General features: G+C 36.7%; 2 protein-coding genes across 7 annotated transcripts in view; one reads left to right on the forward strand and one right to left on the reverse strand.

The window, feature by feature from the left end:
- Nucleotides 1–5211: 5211 nt before the first annotated feature.
- fam131bb (family with sequence similarity 131 member Bb) overlaps nt 5212–21159 on the forward strand; it is a 90998-nt gene continuing 75050 nt past the window's right edge. For all 5 annotated transcript variants that reach the window (XR_015511236.1, XM_087286851.1, XM_087286852.1 and 2 more), the window contains exon 1: nt 5212–5328. Coding sequence is in view for 4 of the 5 variants with exons in the window: in XM_087286851.1 (XP_087142977.1) it covers nt 5301–5328 (28 nt within the window). In the remaining variant the exon portion in view is untranslated. The remainder of the gene's footprint in view (nt 5329–21159) is intronic.
- Nucleotides 14557–19799, reverse strand: LOC147840229 (uncharacterized). 2 transcript variants are annotated; one of them, XM_087286848.1, is made up of 6 exons: nt 19742–19799; nt 18295–18448; nt 16925–18008; nt 16667–16819; nt 16247–16339; nt 14557–16070 (listed from the first exon to the last, which is right to left on the reverse strand). In XM_087286848.1, the coding sequence occupies exons 3-6, from the start codon at nt 17981–17983 to the stop codon at nt 15783–15785; spliced, it is 1593 nt and encodes a 530-aa protein (XP_087142974.1). In that variant the 5' UTR covers nt 17984–18008; nt 18295–18448; nt 19742–19799; the 3' UTR covers nt 14557–15782. The 2 variants fall into 2 exon arrangements, with proteins under 2 accessions (XP_087142974.1, XP_087142975.1); XM_087286849.1 differs by lacking the exon at nt 19742–19799 and adding an exon at nt 18561–19609.

Genomic DNA, 21159 nt, shown 5'->3' on the forward strand with positions numbered 1-21159 from the left:
ACTCTGTAGGGGGGGGTCGAGGGGTGAGAGAAAGGAAACTCGCTTCATACCCCCCTGGCTGCTCCACCGACAAAAGTGGTGAGGGCGGAGGGACATGCAGCACGGGCAGAAAAAGGTGCCCTCCAAGACTGCGCAAGCCTACTGTGCACCTACGGGAAGAAGGGGATGAGATGTTTCGAAGGCTTCGCCCTCTTGTCCTCTATGTAGCACCCATCTAGTCGGTCCGGCCGCGGAGCTGGGGGATAAACCATCTCCAACCCCACGGCCGAAGCAGCCCAGGACAGCACGGCTAACATGTCCGTTTCGGGATCCGTTTTGACAGCGCTCACCTGCCCTTAGGGGGCGAGCAGGTCTGGATCCTTGTTGGACAATGAAAGCCCACCCTTCGATGCAGCAATGGACGTCTGGTCCTCGATGTCATCAAACGTAAGGGCTACCGTCTGGTTAGACGGATCGCTTCCTCCGCTCGAAGCATGGATGGAGCGCTTGGAGGAGCGGGAGGTCCGCGGCAGTGCAGGGACAGCTGGGGTGGTTCGCCCTTTTGCAAGGGCTAGCCGCGATCTTAACTGCGCAACAGTCATGGCATCGCAATGACGACATAAACTCCCCGCGTCCACCGCATTAACATGCTGGACCCCCAGACATGCAACGCAGTGCTCGTGCCCATCATCCGGGGACAGGAAAACACTGCGTCCAGAAACACACGGTCGGAGCGCAATCCTGAAAAGGACGTGCTGCACGACTGTGTTGCTCTTTTTGTAAAATTTGCAACTTCATACGCACCGCTCTGGAGGACTGGACCCAAAGAACACCAGGCAAGGGAGAAGCCCAGCTCGACCGTCTGCCGCTGCGTGTACACACTCTGGACCGGGAGATTGCTCTCGTTCGCTCGAAATCGCTGGATATCAGCAGCAGGAACCCTCATCGACTCTCTCAGAAGGCTGTAGAAGTCTCTGAAGCGAAAAGTTTAATTAAATTCAATTCAATTCAGCTTTATTTGTATAGCGCTTTTACAATGTAGATTGTGTCAAAGAAGCTTAACATAAATGGTCATAGTAACTGGATCAGGGTAGTTCAGTTTTTAGTGTTTAAGTTCAGTTCAGTGTGGTTTGAAATCATTACTGAGTCCAAACACTGAAGAGCAAAATCATTCATGTGTAGCTTCACAGTTCCTGAACCATGCAAGCCAGAGGGGCTAGCGGAGAGGGAAAAAAAAACTTCACCAATAGGACAGTGAAGAAAAAAAACCTTGAGAGAACCAGACTCAGTTCAGCACGACCATTTTAATTTCTCCGCTGGCTAAAAGTTAGTGTCGTCTGGCTTTCCCTGTGCTTATCTGCTAAGTTGATTGCAACAAGCATCAGGTGCGCAAGCTGACGCTGCCAATTCATTTGGCATTTTATTGGCCTGTTTATATACTCTTTTAGACGATTGGCTTTCTGAACAAAATCCCCATACGTAGATTAAATCCACTTATAGCATTGAAGTTACCCATCCGAAGGGGAACTACAAATCTGCACGCAAATGGATTACAAATCCTGTCATGCACCTCGCACACACACACCTGTTCTGGTTTTTCCTTATCACACACACAGAAACACAGCTGAAGCTTATCATTAGCAGCATTTCCACTATCACGCCTAAAGTGAGTGAGCCAGGGCTAGCCACTGTCACTTTTCCACTGTCGCGTTTCCACTGTCACTTCTGGGGCCTCATCGGACCAAAGCGGGGCTTTCTTGGGGCCGGTGGCCTTTTTCGGCCCGCCAAATACCTTGGGCCAAAGAGGGCCAGCAAGGGTTTTTGGGCGGAGTGAAAGGAGAGGCAGACACTAGTTTTCTAATCGCACATGAGTACATGTGCCAAACAAACAAATAAATAAATAAATAAATAAATAAGGGAAAGAAAACATCTAGGCTTAAAGGCTGGGGTCTTTTTGCGAATGATCGCCATTATGTTTCCCTTTTAAATGTAAGGCTGTTGCATAAAATAATAGTTTTAATTTATAAGTGACATTCTTTGCTTTGTCCTCCTTGATGTTTTAACAATGCATAATAATCTTTACACCATATTAAAGACACAGCAGCAAGTAAAGGATGTCGAGAGTTTTTGGACTGAGCAAAAGAGTGCTCCCTTCACAGCTCTGCGAGCGGCTTTTTTTTCTTCTTTATTTTGTAGATAATACACAATATGAATACGACAGAAAGACAAAAAACTTTACAAATTACGTGTCCACTTTTGCAGGCTCAAAACAATAGTGTCATATTTTGATAAAGTAGCCTAAGCTATTTTGAATTAATTTAAACAATTACAAATAGATATAATAAAAATGCATTAAATAAATAAACCAATATAAAACCAACAAAAGCTAGCTATAACGATTTAGGTACTATATACAAATCAAACAATTTTTAAGCCATATTAAACTTTTTTACAAAAGCCTGTCTGAAAAAAAGATTTTAGATATTTTATAAAAACAATAAACACAGAAGAAGGTTTAAAATATTATTTATAAAGTATTTGGATACGATGATATTAATCAAATCGTGCAAAGAGAGAATTTTTGGGGTGAGTTAAAGCAGAGGCTACCTTTTTTCTGTCATCCAGCTCCGCACCGCCTCTTTACAGACGCATCAAGGAAACCTGCAAATACAAAATGTGTTCTGTGTCCACAAACAAGTGTTTATGTTTTCATATGGTGTGGTCACATCTAAAAATGACATTTTAAATACATGAAGAGCTTTATTAGAGCATAGCTGCTGAGGGCAACGAAATATAGGCTTTATTTTATTACTTGCTCTTATGTGCTGAAATACTTAACACTTTCCTTTAATTAAGATATAACAAGCAACATCTTTAAATAAAGGGGAATCACCTAATAAGTGTCATAATGCCTATAGGGAAAAATTCCTGTTTCAGTTCTCTCAGGAGCATTTGGGCTGAGTGTTTGACAACATCTATGTAAATGAGGATGTTATAAAATACATTTTATATCGAGTTATTAGCGGAGATTTCTGTGGGTTTTATATTATGGATGGGTGTGCTCCCAGCGCTGGGTCCCTCTATTAGTGGCAAGACCACTCAATTTCGATGCCAGCAGTCGGTCGGTGAGTATATGAATATGATGAATGAGAACACACAGGTATGTGCGTATAGATAGGGCTGCTCGATTATGGGAAAAATCAGAATCACGATTATTTTGGTCATAATTGTAATTACGATTATGCAAAACAATTATCAGTTGAAATCAAAATTATTCACCCTTCTGTGAATTTATTTTTACATATAAATATTTCCCAAATGATGTTTAAGAGGATTTTTTACAGAATTTCCTATAATATTTTTTTCTTCTGGAGAAAGGCTTATTTGTTTTATTTTAGCTAGAATAAATGCAGGTTTAAATATTTTTATTTAAATCGAATTTTCGATTAATTGCACAGCCCAACGTATAGACAAATAATTTACGGCTGTACAGTAACCAGTTATTTGTTTGTCATTTTAATCGTTTCGTAATGATGCGATGGTTTGCTGTACCTGCCTAAATCCCGCTGAAGTGGGATTTAGCTATTGATGCAGCTATTGATTCATTACCTGTGCCACCTCTCATTTCCACACACATTGCTGAGTCTTGTTGTGCCTGTAACCATTACGAACCATTTTTCCTCGCCATGTTTTCCCATGCCTTTTTTTTAAATCTTTGCTTTGATTACTATTTTTTGATGTTGGCCACCTGAACTGATCTCTTGGCTGCTTTCGATGACTCTTTTTTTGGATTGTCCTTGATGATTCTGTTTGCCCCTGTGATTGACCCTCGCCTGCCTGACTATTCTCATAATAAACCTGCATTTGGATCCTCAGCTCTGTTGTCCAGCACCCTTGTGTTACACAAAGGTTGAATATATCCTGCTTCTTTCACGGTTCTAGCAATTAGCATTTTATTGCCTACAGATCAAATAGAAAACTGTAATTAATTTGATCAGGAACAATTCATTGGCTCATCCAGCAGTGCATGTCAATTTACAGAGTCACACTGCATCACATTAAACATCACACTCACACGCACACACACGAAAAGATGCTAATCTATAAATAGCCAGAGCACAGTATGACTCTCCAGGACTGGGTGGATTACAGCTGGACTGCTGCGTCTAGCCATCGTTTTGTGTACATACAGAATTAACCATCCCCCTCCCTCTCTTCATCTTCCTCTCTTTCTTTCCCCCTCTCTCTTTCTCCCCAAATTTCCTCATATCCATCCCCCACATCTCTTTCTCTCCCCTTTTGCCCCTTTCTCTTTAACTCTCTTCTACTCTTCAATATGATTCTGCTTCTTTGTGTATAGTCTTACAGTTAAACAGTTCTGTTTGAAATCCTTCCATCTCTCCCTGGCTGAACTCAAGGAAAAACGGATTGACCCTCCCTCTTTTATACACAGTCTGCATCACTGAGCTTGACAAAAACATCCCTGTGCATGCGTGTATTATACATGAGAAAGAGAGAGAGGCAGAGATAAAGCCATCACCTCATGGTAATTAAACACATATGCAGGTCAGAATGGAAAGAAGGAAAGGAAAAATCAGAGTGAAAAAAAAATGAGTGATATAGTGGGCGGCAGTGATCTCCAGATAACAAAGCCACTCCTCCTGTGTGTGTGTTTTGCCACCAAGAAAGAGGGAGGAACCTGAACATGCAGAATGACAGGAGAAAAAGAGAGAGAGAGAATAAAGAAAATCTTTTCAAGTTTTGAGAGCATCACAGGAGTATCCTGTGGTGAGATCTTGTGATTTTCCTGTATTGCGGTAATGAATGTTTATGCAAGTTGGGTTCAGTGGTCAGAGGACAGAACAAGAGAGAGTGACTTTATATATATGGAGTATAAGAATTACAATCGTGCAAAAGCAGCACATTTGCAGCAACAAAACAAATATTCAGACAATGACAATGGAAATCTGTTTATGAATATGAATCTGTTTATATACATATATGAAATTTCTGTATGAAATGTTTACAAATATACCTAAATAAAATGTTTACACACACGTTTGATTGCATTAAATGATTAATAATTGGTACAATACAATTATACAAGTACTAATATTGGTAATTTCTGAAGCACTGACTTGCCGGCTAAGACTGCACAGACAGAGAGAGAGAGGTAGAGAGAGAGAATGAGAGGGAGGGGGGGAGCAGCATGAGTGGAGAGAATCAGCAGCCAGAACAGAGAAAGGAGAGAGAGGAAGAGAGAATGTATAGAGAAAGGCTAGCGCTTCCTTGCTGGTGTCCAGGGCCTTTGTGAATAAACCATGGGATGTATCGGCTCCCGAACCCTCAGTAAGACCCTCTTCTTTTCTTGTACTTTCTGGCAGGCTGCACGTGAGCGTGTGTATTAAGTGTGAGTGTTAATTACAGCACCGGGAAGGGGGTTGCTGGTGTGTGGCTGGCGATTTTTATTGCACGTTTGAGATGTGTGAAAGAAAATTGGCTGATGAAGGGAAACATTGAGTTAAACATTTGAGCTGTCACATTGTGTGTTTACATGTGCACATGTATTTGTGTGTGTATGTGTGTGTGTGTCTGTATTCTAACCCACATCTCTTGATTTATGCTACTGCATGGTGTCTGTGTGTGGGAGGCAGAGATGATGGAGCGATGAAATGCAGTGATGGAGCTTGTTTACGGCGATTACGGAGAGCGAAGATTTCTATTGTTGGAAATGCTCTTGTAGTATCGTGTTGCACGCTGAAATGGACTGGAAAGTGAGAAGGAGAGATTGCAAACATGCTGAATTTCATTGCAGTGAAAGGGAGAAAGCGAGAGGGATGGATGGTGGGAGGGGTAAAACATGCAGGAGACCAGAGAAAAATATGTGTGGAGGAAAGGAGGGAATCAGGTTGGGACCATCCTGAATTTGAAGCACACTTGAAGAACGAGTCAAAATTTTTATTCTAGCTTTGTGGCATGTCAGAGGGAATAATTCACTCAGAAAGGAAAATCTCTAATGATTTTATTAACCTTTTATCAACCAATTTTATCTTTTTTTTTTTAATTAAAGGGCAACACTTTGTTAAATACCTCATGTCCATTCTGTAAAAATTTAGTTTATTTGCTAAAACTGATAAATTACCAACATTCTTTGAAGTATATTCTTTTTTATTCTACAGAAGAAAGTTATTGATTTGTTGAATTAAAGACATTAAGCACTTTAATTTATAATAATTTAAGGCATTCCAGCGGAGACTGGTTGGTAAATGTAGGCTTGTATGGACAAAGGTTAAAATACATGTCTGTAAATGCTCTATTTTTACTTAAGCTCTATTAAGGTCCTTTGATTATTATCAGTTTTATCCCACTTGTATTTTGTCATACAAACACTTCTTCATGGGTTACACAATATGGTGGTGGTGTAACAAATATGGTAATTGTGCTAATATTCCATTCAAATGGTCTCATTTACAGTAATAGCTTTTCCTCAAACACTTATTAAGATTTGCATAAAAACTATATACATTAGTAAAATTGTACTGCTTGCTGAATTGAACTTGTTAAAGTAAATGTGAATATTTTACATACCTCTCCTCTCTTTGTTGTAGTTTTACAAAAAAAAAAAGAAAAATATTGGGAAAAATAAGTCACCTAAGTTAGCCAAACTGCTTTCTGCTGCTCTTGGGTTGGGACAAAATAATAATTATTATACCAATTATTTGTAGTATTTTCATAGCTATTTAAACTACCCCTTCAATATGTACAGCAAGATAGATACAAACAAAAAGATAGAGTTTTGACTGGATATACTCTGTGGAAGAATTACTGTGTCTAACGCTTAACTATACACACAACAACCACATTTCAGCAGCTGATGTGTGACATGATGTGATGATTTGCATTATCACTGGTGACAGGTAATGCCTGAAATATAAACGTCATGTCTGTTGTCCTAAGATGCATCATAATGTCAGGTTTCCACTTTTTTTCTTCTGCTTGAATGTAACATGCACCCCCGCCAATTTGAGTTTGAGACCCCTGTTATAGATCTTTCTATAAATATGCTTTAAGGTCAGATCCCACACAGAATTGGGATTTTTCCAGATTAACAGCCTGCCAGAAAATGTTTTCACAGCAACCAACCTGTTCTACTGTTCAGAAAATAGTGTCTAATATGCTTATTATTTTAATTTTGGCTATTTACATAATTTCAGCTAATTAATATTTGTTATTAAGAGACAATAAGTTATATTTACAGTTCCAAAGTTGCAGTCTTTATACTTGTCATTTCCATCAGTTCAGCAATTCAAAATTTCTTTATTTATTCATTAAAACTATATAAAAATTTAAAAGTAGTTTATGTAAAAGTAAAATGTCACATGATCAGAAATTAGATCATTCAGAAATAATCTAATATGCTTATTTATTCTAAAGAAAAACTAATTATCACTGTTGTAAATCACTGCTGCTTCACATGCTTGTGGAACCATGACGGTACTATAACCAGTCATACTTTATGTACACAAAGAAAAAATTTTAATTTCAAAAACACATTAATTCGATCAAAAGCCATGATAATGTTGCAAAATTTTTTATTTTAAATAAATGCTGTTATTTTGAACTTTCTACAAATCAAAGAAAGTTGAAAATTATTGACTGTGCTTCAATAATCATTATATTTATACTAAATAAAAGAAACATATAGAATTATGTTATTGATTTAATCCTCTACTGGACACATAATAATTGATCTATTAAAAACAAAATATTTGACTGTTTTTCTTTTCTTAGAATGGCTTAACTTGAAGGTCTGTAAAAAAGATCCTTTTTAAGATACTTTATAAAATTTTCTCCAGTAATATTATAACAAATAAATAACAAGTCTATCCAAATGTATCAGAATAATACTGTAGCTACTAGCTAACAATGTTTATACTACATATTATACGGCTGTCTTATATGCCTCAGAGCTGACTTACCTGAACTGTTTCCATCACTGCTCTTATTAAAGGTCTAATCTGTATCATTCTCATGGTCACTAAACCCATCTCATCCACACTTTCATTTGCAAGACGAGCCAGTTCTGTCCTTTTCTTGTTTCACTTACCATAGAACATGGTGGTGCTCGCTAATAAACTGTTCCCTGTATTCATATCTATTCAAAAGTAGTATTAGTAGTATCAATTAAACTAGATTTTATCCAAACTGCAAATGCCATTAACATAAAACTAATCAACATTATACTAATTGCACTCATGTTGTTATTGTTACAACTTAAAAGTTCACAGCTGACCTTGCTAGCTAGCTAACTCATAGCAATACTGCACATTCCACTGTTGCACAGTTAACACACACACACGCACACACACACACACACACACACACACACATTTGATCGATTTACAAAAAAATAATTTAATAAAAAAAATATTTTGAGTTGTGAATATGTCATCATAACTTACTGGAGGTGATGATTCAGATTTTTTGGGGGGGATCTTACATAATTTGATCCTTTGTTTCCATTGACGTTTCCATTTGCATTCAGCAACTACTCACAATAAACGCCAGTCTGTCAGAAATTGCGCTACAGAAAAACACTGCATGTCATGTGACTTCACCAAAGCACATCATTGGCTACACTAAGATCTACTTTTTCCAACAATAAAATTAGAACGTTGGTCTTAAAGAAACAGTGGCAGGGAAATGGACATAAATATTATGTTGCCATATGGCAACACCATGCGGTAGAGGGTTAATAATTACTTGTTTTCAGTTCTTTTTTAAAGAAAAATGGCAAAGTAATGTGGGTAGTGTTTACAAGTTTTGAAAGATTATTAGGTTGTATATGAATTATCCTAATGTTACTTTTAATGCATTGTATTTAAGAAAATTGTATTTTAATAATATTTTATCGAGTGACACAGTGGCTCAGTGGTTAGCACTGTTGCTTCACAGCAAGTTGGTTGCTGGTTTGAGTCTCGACTAAATTGGCATTTCTGTTTGTAGTTTGCATGTTCTCCCTGTGTTTGCCTGGGTTTTTTCTGGGTGCTCCGATTTCCCCCACAGTCCAAAGAGATGCGCTATAGGTGAATAAACTAAATAGGCCGTAGTGTATGTTTGTGAATGTGTGTGTATGGATGTTTCCCAGTACTGGATTACAGCTGGAAAAGCATTCGCTATGTAAAACACATGGTGGAATAGTTGGCGATTCATTCCAGTGTAGCAACCCCTGATAAATAAAGCGACTAAGCCGAAGGAAAATTAATAAATGAATAATATTTTATCATATTCATTTTAAATTATATTAATTAGTTATATCAATTTGATTCATTGATGGGGTGTGTTGCTTTTTATTGGAGTTGGGGTTGAGAAAAACACAACTATATTCTGAAACAGTTTGATTTTACAGATTGTATTGCATTGTATCATAGCAAGTGGTGCAGAACAAACTGACTTTGGCCCAGAACATTCATGCACACATTCAGCATCAGCATTACAGCACATTAAACATCTGACAATGAAACTGTGTCAAACTTCTCTTGCTCAGCCACCTGCCTCATATCCATACTGATAGAAGGAAATGCAAGTTGGATGAAGGGAAGAGCGGAGGGAGGAAGAGGGAGGAGGGTTTGACAAATAGTGTTTATAATGCAATACAGCACTAAAATGGAGGTCAACACGCTGTGCAGGATCAGCATACACATTCTGTTTTGAGGTACATAATCAGGAGCCGGAAACAATTCAGTCAGTATATCTATGACATACTGTGAACTACTTTTGAATATGGTTCTGTACTAATTATAATCAGAATTATAACAGCATGGCTGTTAGCATTACTTCAAAAAACACTTAACCCTTTTTACAAACAAACTGATCAATTCTTGCAAATATAGTTTAAATAACTCATTTTTGATAATTAACACATTTATTTACACAATTAGTTAATACCAGATGTTAATTGAAAATTTATTATGATACATTTAATTAATGACAGTTTGTATATATCTATATCCTGCACTTGCTGCTATTGCACTCCTAGTTGGACCTACAGTAAATTGCATTTCGTTGCCTTGTACTTTTACATATGTAATGACAATAAAGTTGATCTAATCTAATCTATATGATGTATTCATCATATAGACTTTTTGTTAAAAATGGTAGTCCTTCATGAGTCAGACATTATTTATCATATTAATTAATGCATAATAATGCATATTAGTGCACACATATTTTAATGTGTTACCTATAAAACTAAGAATCTTCAATAAAAATAAAACAACACAAGTCATCATTAACCATCATTTTACAAGCATGAATATGTTATGAAATCATGTTATGAAAGTTTCAAGTATTTAAAGTAAACATTTTATATCAAACAGATTTGGATGAAAGAAGACTGGAAATCCACCAGTAAAGATTTGAATAGGTTGATCCAAACAAATATCTGGATATAAACAGCACATTCACTAGCTACTTTACAGCTTACTAGTACTGGGTTGGACCCCATTTTGCTCTCAGAACTGCCTTAATCCTTCGTGGCATAGATTCAAAATCAAAAATGTGAATTACGATTTTAAATTAAAATTTAAATTAAAATCTTAATTTTACTTGCTTAAAATTAAGATCACAATTTTCTTACGATTATGTAGATGTAAATTAAAGGTTAATATGATTAGCATATTATTATTGTTAATTCTCAAACATATGGTAAAACAACAATAATAATATTAGGCCTATGTGTAGCCTACTTTTGCTTAAAATGCTAAATTTTGTACCGTCATTATGGTGGACTTAAACAGACTTTCAATATGTCCTGTTTGCTAATTCACAGTAAAATTATGTCATCAGAATATAACTATTCATTATTAAAAAGTTGATTTATTATGTTTAAGACATGTTCTTGTCATCTGTCATTGACAGCATTATTAGACCATTTGTTTTCACTAGTAAAATTAGAATTTTGTCATTATCAGATTCCTTCTTGCATTATATTCAACATTATATATGGGCTAGGGTTATTATACTGACTCAGTAAACATTTATATTCATGCACAACACTTTGTGTTCGCTATGAAAGAAAAAACATCAACTGCTTGTCGTAATCATAACCTAAAAATGCTATATGATCATTGATGTGCGCACAGGTTTCACTTTCACTTCCAAGTGTTGCTCATGGCTGCTGTCACAATGAGAAAAAAACACACGTACAAATCATTCTTTCAACGCAGCTATCAAACGATCGCTCTGTGCAACAAACTTAACTTTCTTTACAACTTCATTACCTGTTATTCACAGCCTATGCAGGTTGTGTTTAGTTCTCTAAAGTTACCGTCATGCGTGCACGTGTGCGTTCTCGGTATTAAACAAAAGCTGGCAGTCAGCTCACGTGTGATTTCGTGGCCACGAATACATCATTACACGAAGACAGAAATTACATTTTTGGGTGAATTATACCTTATAAATACAGTATGTGACACTTTTAACGCCATTTGAAGGTGTCAATGGTGCTGTGAAGACTTCTGCATATTCCTTGTTTCTCTCGGGACCCTGAAAATTCAATTAGCTGAATCGTAGAAAAAGCTGAATTAGGATCGTGTGTAGGGTCGAATCGAGATCGTGATCTTTTTTTGATTAATCGTGCAGCCTTAATTCTGGTACATATTCACGTAATAGCATCACACTGTTGCTGCAGATCTGTTGGCTGCACATCCATGATGCAAATCTAAATGCATTGAGTTGCTGCCATGTGGCTGATTAGAAATTTGCATTAACGAGTAGTTGGACAGTTGTACCTAATCAAGAGGTTGGTGAATGTACGGTATATTTGAATGCAGTTGTATTGGCATATAATAAGAGGATAAACAGTAAAGCAGACAATATAAAGGTACTTGAGTAACATGAGTGTTTGAATAATTGTAAAAAAAAAAAAAAAAAAAAGTTATAGCACAAAGATTCTGATTTAAGATTTCTTAAAAATGAAAGATACAGCTGTTTAGTAATAAGGTCAAATCTTGAAAATGTAAACAGAGTGTGTTGTTCTTAGTAAATATAGTAAAGCATTAAATTACGTGAGACACCGTTATCTGTATCTGTATGTGCATATATGTAATTTGAGATTCTGGATGTTTATGACTTTCTCTATCCAGCTCCGAAGCCCAGTATTGATTTGTGAAATGAAGCCAAAAACTGGACACACTCTCATCCAGCTGAGATGCCTGCAACAAATGAGTCAAAACATACAAGTAAATGTAGCTTAGTATTGTGAAAATGCAAATAATGCTTCTCTGTTTTATTACAATAACAGATTTAATGAAATGTGTGGGCTTATGAGAAGTGTGGGCTTAAAAAGAAGGCATTTTTGCATCTGTTATCACAGTCTCACCACAAAACAGCAACAATCAGTATTGATCATAGTACTATATCAATAAATTAGGTTTTCATGCATTTGTAAATGACGGATCACAAAGACCATAGTGCTCTATACTATTACATGCAATGGCATCGCATCATTTCAAACATTCTTTTCAAACATTCACTCAACAGAGTGTGATAACTTTTTAATTATTTTGCATGTTTTTGCATGTTTTTTTTTTTGCATTTGCTATGCTTAAAATTATTTGATGTTATGTCTGGTTTGTTATTTTACCTTAAATTGCTTTGGCATCAAATTGTGGAATTCTGCACAGTTGTAATTGTGACCCAGATGTCAGACCATGAGGCTGGAATCACACTGGAGAGATGCTTTATAAAATAGTCGAGTCACATTTTTTAAAAAATCCAACCGGAAATAGTTCCTTCTGACACCCTAAATTATTTAGTCCAAATCATTTAGGTTAATGCCAAAAAGTGAATATCCATTACCTATGAAATAAAGTAAATCTTACAGAGATTCTTGACTTTTTTAATGAGTAAAAAGCACTGAATACTTTCTCATTTCTAGTTGGGTATCACTTGGTTTTTATGTTTCCCTTTAGACTTTTTCTTTATAAAAAAAATCAGGAAATGGAAAGGTCTACAGCTATTGGAGAAAGCATAATGGGTAACTTGGATGATGTCTGCTGTTTATACCAATCACACTGCAATCTTGACATAAAATTGAACTTCAAGTTGAGAGTCTGTCAATGTCTGTGGCAACTATAGAAATGAAAGTCTTGTATGGTGTATCCTGTCTGTTACATAATTTCAGTGACATCTCAAATAAACTAAAAATGGACTAATCTAAATCTAAGGTTTAATGGCAAATATGTTGGAGATTACCTGGTAAGCTGTTAATTCATAATAGGATAAGCGGTTTTCCCATGAAAGTATTTAATTCAGCTTTTTTAAAGCCTTTTCTTCATTAAAAGCCTCTTGGCACAATAGTACCAAAAGTCAGAGCATTAGCTTAAGTCATGTTTTTTTTTTATTATTATTATAATTTATTATTATTATTTTTTTGCTTTCAAAAGATTGCAGGCTATTCATTATTCAGTTACCAAAATGTTTTATTTTTTTATGATTTCGAGGTAAAACGTAATACAGTTTACTTAAAAAGTGTTTAAAATTCACTAAGGCCAAAAATAATGGAATGTTTTAAGTGGTCAGCATCAACACATGTTTATCATGTCTCAAAGTAAAAAAGGAAGGTCTGGCTACAGATATGTTCTTACTTGCTGACAAATCTTTCTTGCTGACAACTCAAATGGCAATAGAGAAGTCAAGATGTTTTCAGGAATTTCATATTTGTGATTGGTAATTGACGAAAGAGATCACTCTGTTAAAAATAAAAATATGGGAACAAATCTCTTTACACTCATGTAGTCTCAACATATATATTAAGGGTGTAACAATACGCGTATTCGTATTGAACCGTTCGGTAGGAATTACAAATGAACGACTAATATCTAAAAAGATAAAAGAGAATCAGTGTACAAAATATAATGTTTTCAGTGCAACAACGCTCAACAAGACATCCCAAATGACGTGACATGCTGCCTTACCTGCCCACCTCCAAACACCACTCCAGTCGGGAAAACACTGCACTAGCTAGCAAAATGCCTAGTAACATTAATGTAATCCTCCTATAACCAACAGTGGGTCAGGCTTTTGGGAGCACTTTGGTTTCCCTGTAAGTTATGAGGGTGATGGCAAGAAAGTGATGGAAAAAAAAAATGAATAACACCTGCCATGAAAGCAAACTATTTTAGCGGTACACTGTAAAAACTAATCTATAGAATTTACCCAATAAATCTGAGGTAACAATTTGCATCGACTTTGGCTGGGTATATTTAATGCCATATATTGAGTATAAACTATTGACTTTGGCTGGGTATATTTAATCCCATACATTGAGTATAAACTATCGTCTTTGGCTGGGTAGATTTAATCCCATATATTGAGTATAAACTATCTGAAGTAAAAAGCTATTAAATACTACAAAAATTGGGTAAAAAATACCTCACATTTATGTATATATTCAACACCTACTTATTAGGTAAAAACTATCTCTTTAAATCGAAGTTTATTAATATCAGTTACCTAATAACAATTACTTATTCAGAGAAGGTAAAATCTACCTCTACAATAAAGACATTTAAATTGGTTATCAACTCAATGTTTTTATTCCAAAAAATCAGAAAACGCACTTAAAATAAAGTGCAGCACAACAGCATTACACAACATTTCAAGTAATGAACATGTTTTATAACTCGCTGATCTATCAAATATTTCAATAATGTTGGATAATAAAACATTTCCCTGTTTTAGGACATCCAGATCAGAGCAGAAAAGAAGTAAGCAAAGAAAAGGAAAAAAAAAAGGAGAAAAAAAGGAGAAGTGAGGAGATTAGAGCAGAGCTGGATGTCCAATCACATCAAGATTTTCTTTTATCTAAACTCTTAGACTAAACTTGTGTCTTTTCAGATTTACACAACAGTAACTGACCAGTGGTCTGTTATCCATATACATTCATAAAACAAAATAACTGAACAGTCTTGCTTATATGCAGCACTGATGCACCAAATTATCAAAACACACAGAATAAAGTGCTAAATAAAGTACAACAGCTTCACACAACAATGAACAAATAAACCTGTTTTATAACTCATTAAGACAACAGTTTCAAATGTTGTTTCAATAATGTTGGATAATAAAACACATCTAGATCAGAGAAGAAAAGAAAAGTGAGGAGAGAGGGGAGCAAAAAAAGGAAAATAAAAAAGAAGTGAGGAAATCAGAGCAGTGCTGAATGATCAATCACATCAAGATTTTCTTGTATCTAAAAACACAGAATAAAGTGCTAAATAAAGTGCAACAGCTTCACACAATAATGAACAAATAAACCTGTTTTATAGCTCACTAAGATAATTTTCAAATGTTGTTTCTGAATAATTGGCTACTCGCATACAACTCTTTCAGAGGCCACTTATTATATTTTAAAAGGCAAAACCACACACACAACCTCGTTTTTCTGTGCATGTACAGTATTAAATATAAAAAAAGATAAAAGAAAAACAAAATACCATCATTTTTTTTTTTTTTGTCCTTACTCTCACTCTCGCAGATAGGATCAGAATGAAATAAGCAAACAAATGGGGAAGAGGGTAGGTGAGATCAAAATTGTTCAGGCCACTATCTATTAGTATTCCTTTTCTGTCAATATGGGGGAAAACACAGAGCAATGGAGAGGGCTGAGAAACAGTGGATGGGTCTGTGTCTGTATGTGGAGCAAATGAGGGAAGAGAAGAAAAATATAAAACAGTCCATTACAACTCCATCAAGGTATGTCCAAACAAAGAATCCCCTTTAAACAAGGAGAGAAATGTCTACTGCATAAGCTTATTTTTGAGGCTGTGGACTTTCTTCAGAAGTTTTGCCCCATCAATTTCCAAAAAAAGTTTTTGAAAAGCTTCAAATGTGTTCTTCAGCTCCTTTGGATATTCAATGTTGATTGCATATATGAGTCCCATCAGCAGTATGCATGCCTTTGTTCGGCTTCCACATCCTTCCATCACTTGGTTTCCCTCGATCACAATAGACAAATCGTCCTCCTCAGCCATGACATTGTGCTTCACAATCACCTTCATTGTTTTGTCTGTGTACTCCTCACATTCCTAAGTGTTAAAAAGAAACAAACAAAAAGCACACACAATTTTATTTCAAGATGCTCTTTCAATATATTTCAGTTTATCTAAAGGAGAGCAGAAGGGAGTAGAAGACAAAAGGAAAAGGGAGATATGAGAGGAGGATCCCTTGAGTTAATCAAGAATATGTTATCCATATGACATACCTGCCATTCATGGAAAAGATCTTCTTGTCTTTCACCGAGGTAGTTAATGAGGCAGCAGACAACAGCATCTCTTTTTTCCTCAATGTTCTGTGTCTGTAGGGAGATACAATTTAGCAGAGTGGGGGGTTATTTGCATGTACTAAGACTGAATTCCGGCCCTGCAATAGACTGGCGACCTGTCCAGGGAGAACCCTGCCCCTTCGCCTGATAAATGCTGGGTTAGCTTAAGCTTCTCTTGACCCGGATAAAGCAGCAAAGAAAATAGATGGATAAGACTGAATTCACACACTGATGTTAAAAGTTAGTTTAGGTTGGTAAGGAGCTCAACTTAACACAACAAAGCAATTGTTTACAAATAATTTAACTTTTAATTCCCTCATATTAATAATTATATATCTGTGAAAAAATAAAATAACATACATTTAAACTGTCCAGCAGAGGACGCATCTTGCAACCAGCTGCTCCTCCTTTGGCACACATTAGCCGCAAAAGACCAGGTGTGTACTCATCAAGCTTCCGCAGGAATGTCTCCTCCAAGGAAACCGTTGTGATGCGTCTGAACTCCTCCTTGATCTAGGAAGTAAAAAGAACAAAAATTATATGTTAAATGACAGACCAGATCTCATAGTAATCACATGAAAGTATCTTAGTGGGGGGAAAAAAAAGAAAAATTCTCACCTGAGCCTCAGTGAATAATGCTGGCCACCTTTCTTTAAACACATCAACAGAGGGGCTGAGGCTGACCACTTCAATTCTTCGGCTAGAGAAGGTTTTATTCATTTTATCTGCAATTATCTTTGCATTGTTTTTCTTTGTAATTTCACAAATTAATTCAAGTCTCTCTTTCTCCAGTGTCTCTTGGCTTTCACCAGTAGGGTGTGGAGGGAGGTAATTAACCTCTGCTTTTTTGGCCTTTTTTATATTTTTTAAAGGCCCTACATCAGCGGGATGCTTCCTTTTTAAGGTGTTGATTTCAATTTCCGGGTAAGAATATTTTCGAGATCTTAGCTTGGCACGGTAATTGTGCATCTTGTTTTTTATGCGCTGCTGCCAGCCATATAATCCCGCAAATGAACCTGGCTCCCTAAGACACGGAAACTTAGAAACCAAGGCTTCAGCTACTGAGAGGATCTGCTCATTGGTTGGGTAAGCGTTGTATGAAAAAATTACTTTTGCAAGCTCTTGCATTATTGCTGATTTAATACTGGCATCCATGAAGTGTCTTCCAGAGGCATGATACGAGTTGTTTGCCTCTGCAAGGATTAGTTCTATGTCTCTGGAAAACTCTGGTACTTGGAATGGCACTGGCCATGCAGCAGAGCGACATGAATCAGGAAGAATAATGGTATCACTGGAACTTGAAGATTCGCAGTTTGACACCTCTGAGGATGCATCATGATCTGCAGGGCAGATGTCCGTTTCAGCAGTACTAGCAGGATGGGTGCTCACTGTACTCAATGTAGATGATTCAAATACTGGGTGTAGGTCAAGGGTGATTGTCGGCTCTTTTAGGATCACTTTAACAGTGGCCTTGTCATGCAAGTCAGCAGTTGAGGTGACACTGAAAAACTGATTGTCAAAGTTACTGTCTTGGTATAGTAGTCCAATTTCCCCATGCAATTGGAAAGTTGCAGTAATTATGGAAACAAGATCTTCCAATGTATTTGGAATTCCTGTTGGAAGTTTCAATTTTTGAATGTTGTGTTCTTCTAAAATTACTCTTAACTGGACCGCCATTGTTGATTGTAGTGTGTTTCTTTAGCTGTAGAGACAGAAAGAAAAGAAATTGAGACAGGTTATTAATAGTTGATGAGCTTACTTGCATATGTTTGCTTCAATATTGTTCTGCCAAAGCAATAAACGGATATTTAATGAAGTAGAAATTTTAAGAAATAATCTGATTGTCATTTTTTTAAGAAGAGGTAGATGAGGAAAGAAGAAGGAGGATAATAAGTATTACAATTTTTTTCCCATAACTGAGGACTTTGGTTAAGGTAACTACACCTTTGAGGACAATGCGATTTATTTTATTTGGAAAACTTGCATACCTGTAAAGGATACACTTGCGGTGTGGTCGTGTTTGGATGTGTCAGGCCTAGAATGGGTAACAGCTGTCTATCAGTGAGTCTCTGCTTGTGGAGGACAGACAAGAGAAACTGAAGAAAGGGTCAAATAGTGAGTGTCCACATACACAGACTCTGCCTGCAACAGAAATTAAAACAGAAATTACACAAAAGAAATGATCAGACATGTACCTGGGTTAGATTTTGTACAGTTGATTTTGTGTGTATCACAATATAATGTAAATGATCACCTCTGGTGGTTATTCAGGTGTTTGTTTAATATGCAAAATGAATTATGACCCCAGGCATTAAAAAAAAACTAATTGCAGAATGGCGATCAATTGGGGAAATAAATACAGTAGTTTATCTGTGCTCCTCTGATCAAGGCAGTCTGTCTGACAAAGGTCAGTTATGCAGAAATGATGTGTTATGTGTATACTTAACTCACTAAAATAAAGGCATTGCAATTACATATATTAATATCTATGCTTAGCTTCATAGATGTAATATGCCTCATATACCATATTACAAGATTATAAAAAAATTATTAAACACTGATGTTTAAAAAAATACCAAATATAAGATAAAAAAATTATTCTAAAATGTTTTAACTGATCCCACAATTTTTTAAAAATGGGATACAGAGGTACTGTTTTTATGTTTCAAACAAGACAAAAGGGAAGTAACGTTAGTGCAAAGCAGTAGCGCTCTCTCTTGTTCTCCCTCTCTCTCTCTCTCTCTCTCACACACACACACACACACACGCACAGCACGGCGGATGCGCTCTTTCACTCACTCTCTCTCTCTCTCTCTCTCTCTCTCTCACACACACACACACAGAAAGCACAGCGAATGCGCTCTCTTTCTTTCTCACACACACAGCACGGCGGATGCGCTCTTTAACGCTCTCTCTCTCTCTCATTCAAATGTAATCTCTCTCTCTCTCTCTCACACACACACACACACACACACACACACACACACACACACAGCACGGCGAATGCGCTCTCTTTCTTTCTCTCTCTCTCCCTCGGGAGTGCTATATAGTTAGGCCACCCGCTCCGGTTAAAATTACACCAGAGTTACCGACCGCTAACGTTACTGCGTTTTATCTGGAAATTTATTCCCGTGCTCAAGAAAACCGGTCGGGTCCCGCGAAACAGCCGCAGGAATGCAGACCTCTAGCCTGGGGTCAGTTTGTGTATTTGAACACATCAAACCGACGCAAGAAACACAACATACCAAGTTGCCTGACCGACGGGCAGACGTTGCTCAACAGCCGGCTGTTGGCTTGGTGTGTGCCGGGCCATGGTGACGCCAGCGACAGTTTCAAACTTTAATTTCAAGTAATGACATTTTAAACAAATGAACGCAGAATAAAAGTGATGTGTAATATCTCATAATTTCAAAAATGACCTTAAATTGAGCTTACCTTATCTTCTGCTGTTCGATGGCAGCCGTTGAGAGGATCCAGCGTCGCCCAGTCACTCAAAAACGCGGGCTGACGCATGCGCAATTTCAAGCAAAAAAACTCACGGTTTAAGGGTATACTTTACTGCCTTTATCAATGTGATGATTGTTACTGTTGACGAATGGGTAGCATATGTAGAATTTACCCATTACTTTTAAATTCCTTGGTTGGCTGCAATAATCAAGTAAATTTTATATGGTTTTCACAGATTATATTTACCGCTCTCAAAAATCACTTTTTTCAGTGTGGGTGCTCACTGTACTCAATGTAGATGATTCAAATACTGGGTGTAGGTCAAGGGTGATTGTCGGCTCTTTTAGGATCACTTTAACAGTGGCCTTGTCATGCAAGTCAGCAGTTGAGGTGACACTGAAAAACTGATTGTCAAAGTTACTGTCTTGGTATAGTAGTCCAATTTCCCCATGCAATTGGAAAGTTGCAGTAATTATGGAAACAAGATCTTCCAATGTATTTGGAATTCCTGTTGGAAGTTTCAATTTTTGAATGTTGTGTTCTTCTAAAATTACTCTTAACTGGACCGCCATTGTTGATTGTAGTGTGTTTCTTTAGCTGTAGAGACAGAAAGAAAAGAAATTGAGACAGGTTATTAATAGTTGATGAGCTTACTTGCATATGTTTGCTTCAATATTGTTCTGCCAAAGCAATAAACGGATATTTAATGAAGTAGAAATTTTAAGAAATAATCTGATTGTCATTTTTTTAAGAAGAGGTAGATGAGGAAAGAAGAAGGAGGATAATAAGTATTACAATTTTTTTCCCATAACTGAGGACTTTGGTTAAGGTAACTACACCTTTGAGGACAATGCGATTTATTTTATTTGGAAAACTTGCATACCTGTAAAGGATACACTTGCGGTGTGGTCGTGTTTGGATGTGTCAGGCCTAGAATGGGTAACAGCTGTCTATCAGTGAGTCTCTGCTTGTGGAGGACAGACAAGAGAAACTGAAGAAAGGGTCAAATAGTGAGTGTCCACATACACAGACTCTGCCTGCAACAGAAATTAAAACAGAAATTACACAAAAGAAATGATCAGACATGTACCTGGGTTAGATTTTGTACAGTTGATTTTGTGTGTATCACAATATAATGTAAATGATCACCTCTGGTGGTTATTCAGGTGTTTGTTTAATATGCAAAATGAATTATGACCCCAGGCATTAAAAAAAAACTAATTGCAGAATGGCGATCAATTGGGGAAATAAATACAGTAGTTTATCTGTGCTCCTCTGATCAAGGCAGTCTGTCTGACAAAGGTCAGTTATGCAGAAATGATGTGTTATGTGTATACTTAACTCACTAAAATAAAGGCATTGCAATTACATATATTAATATCTATGCTTAGCTTCATAGATGTAAT

Source organism: Danio rerio, chromosome 16 (assembly GCF_052040795.2).
Source record: "Danio rerio strain M-AB ecotype USA chromosome 16, GRCz13ab, whole genome shotgun sequence".
Taxonomy (NCBI): domain Eukaryota; kingdom Metazoa; phylum Chordata; class Actinopteri; order Cypriniformes; family Danionidae; genus Danio; species Danio rerio.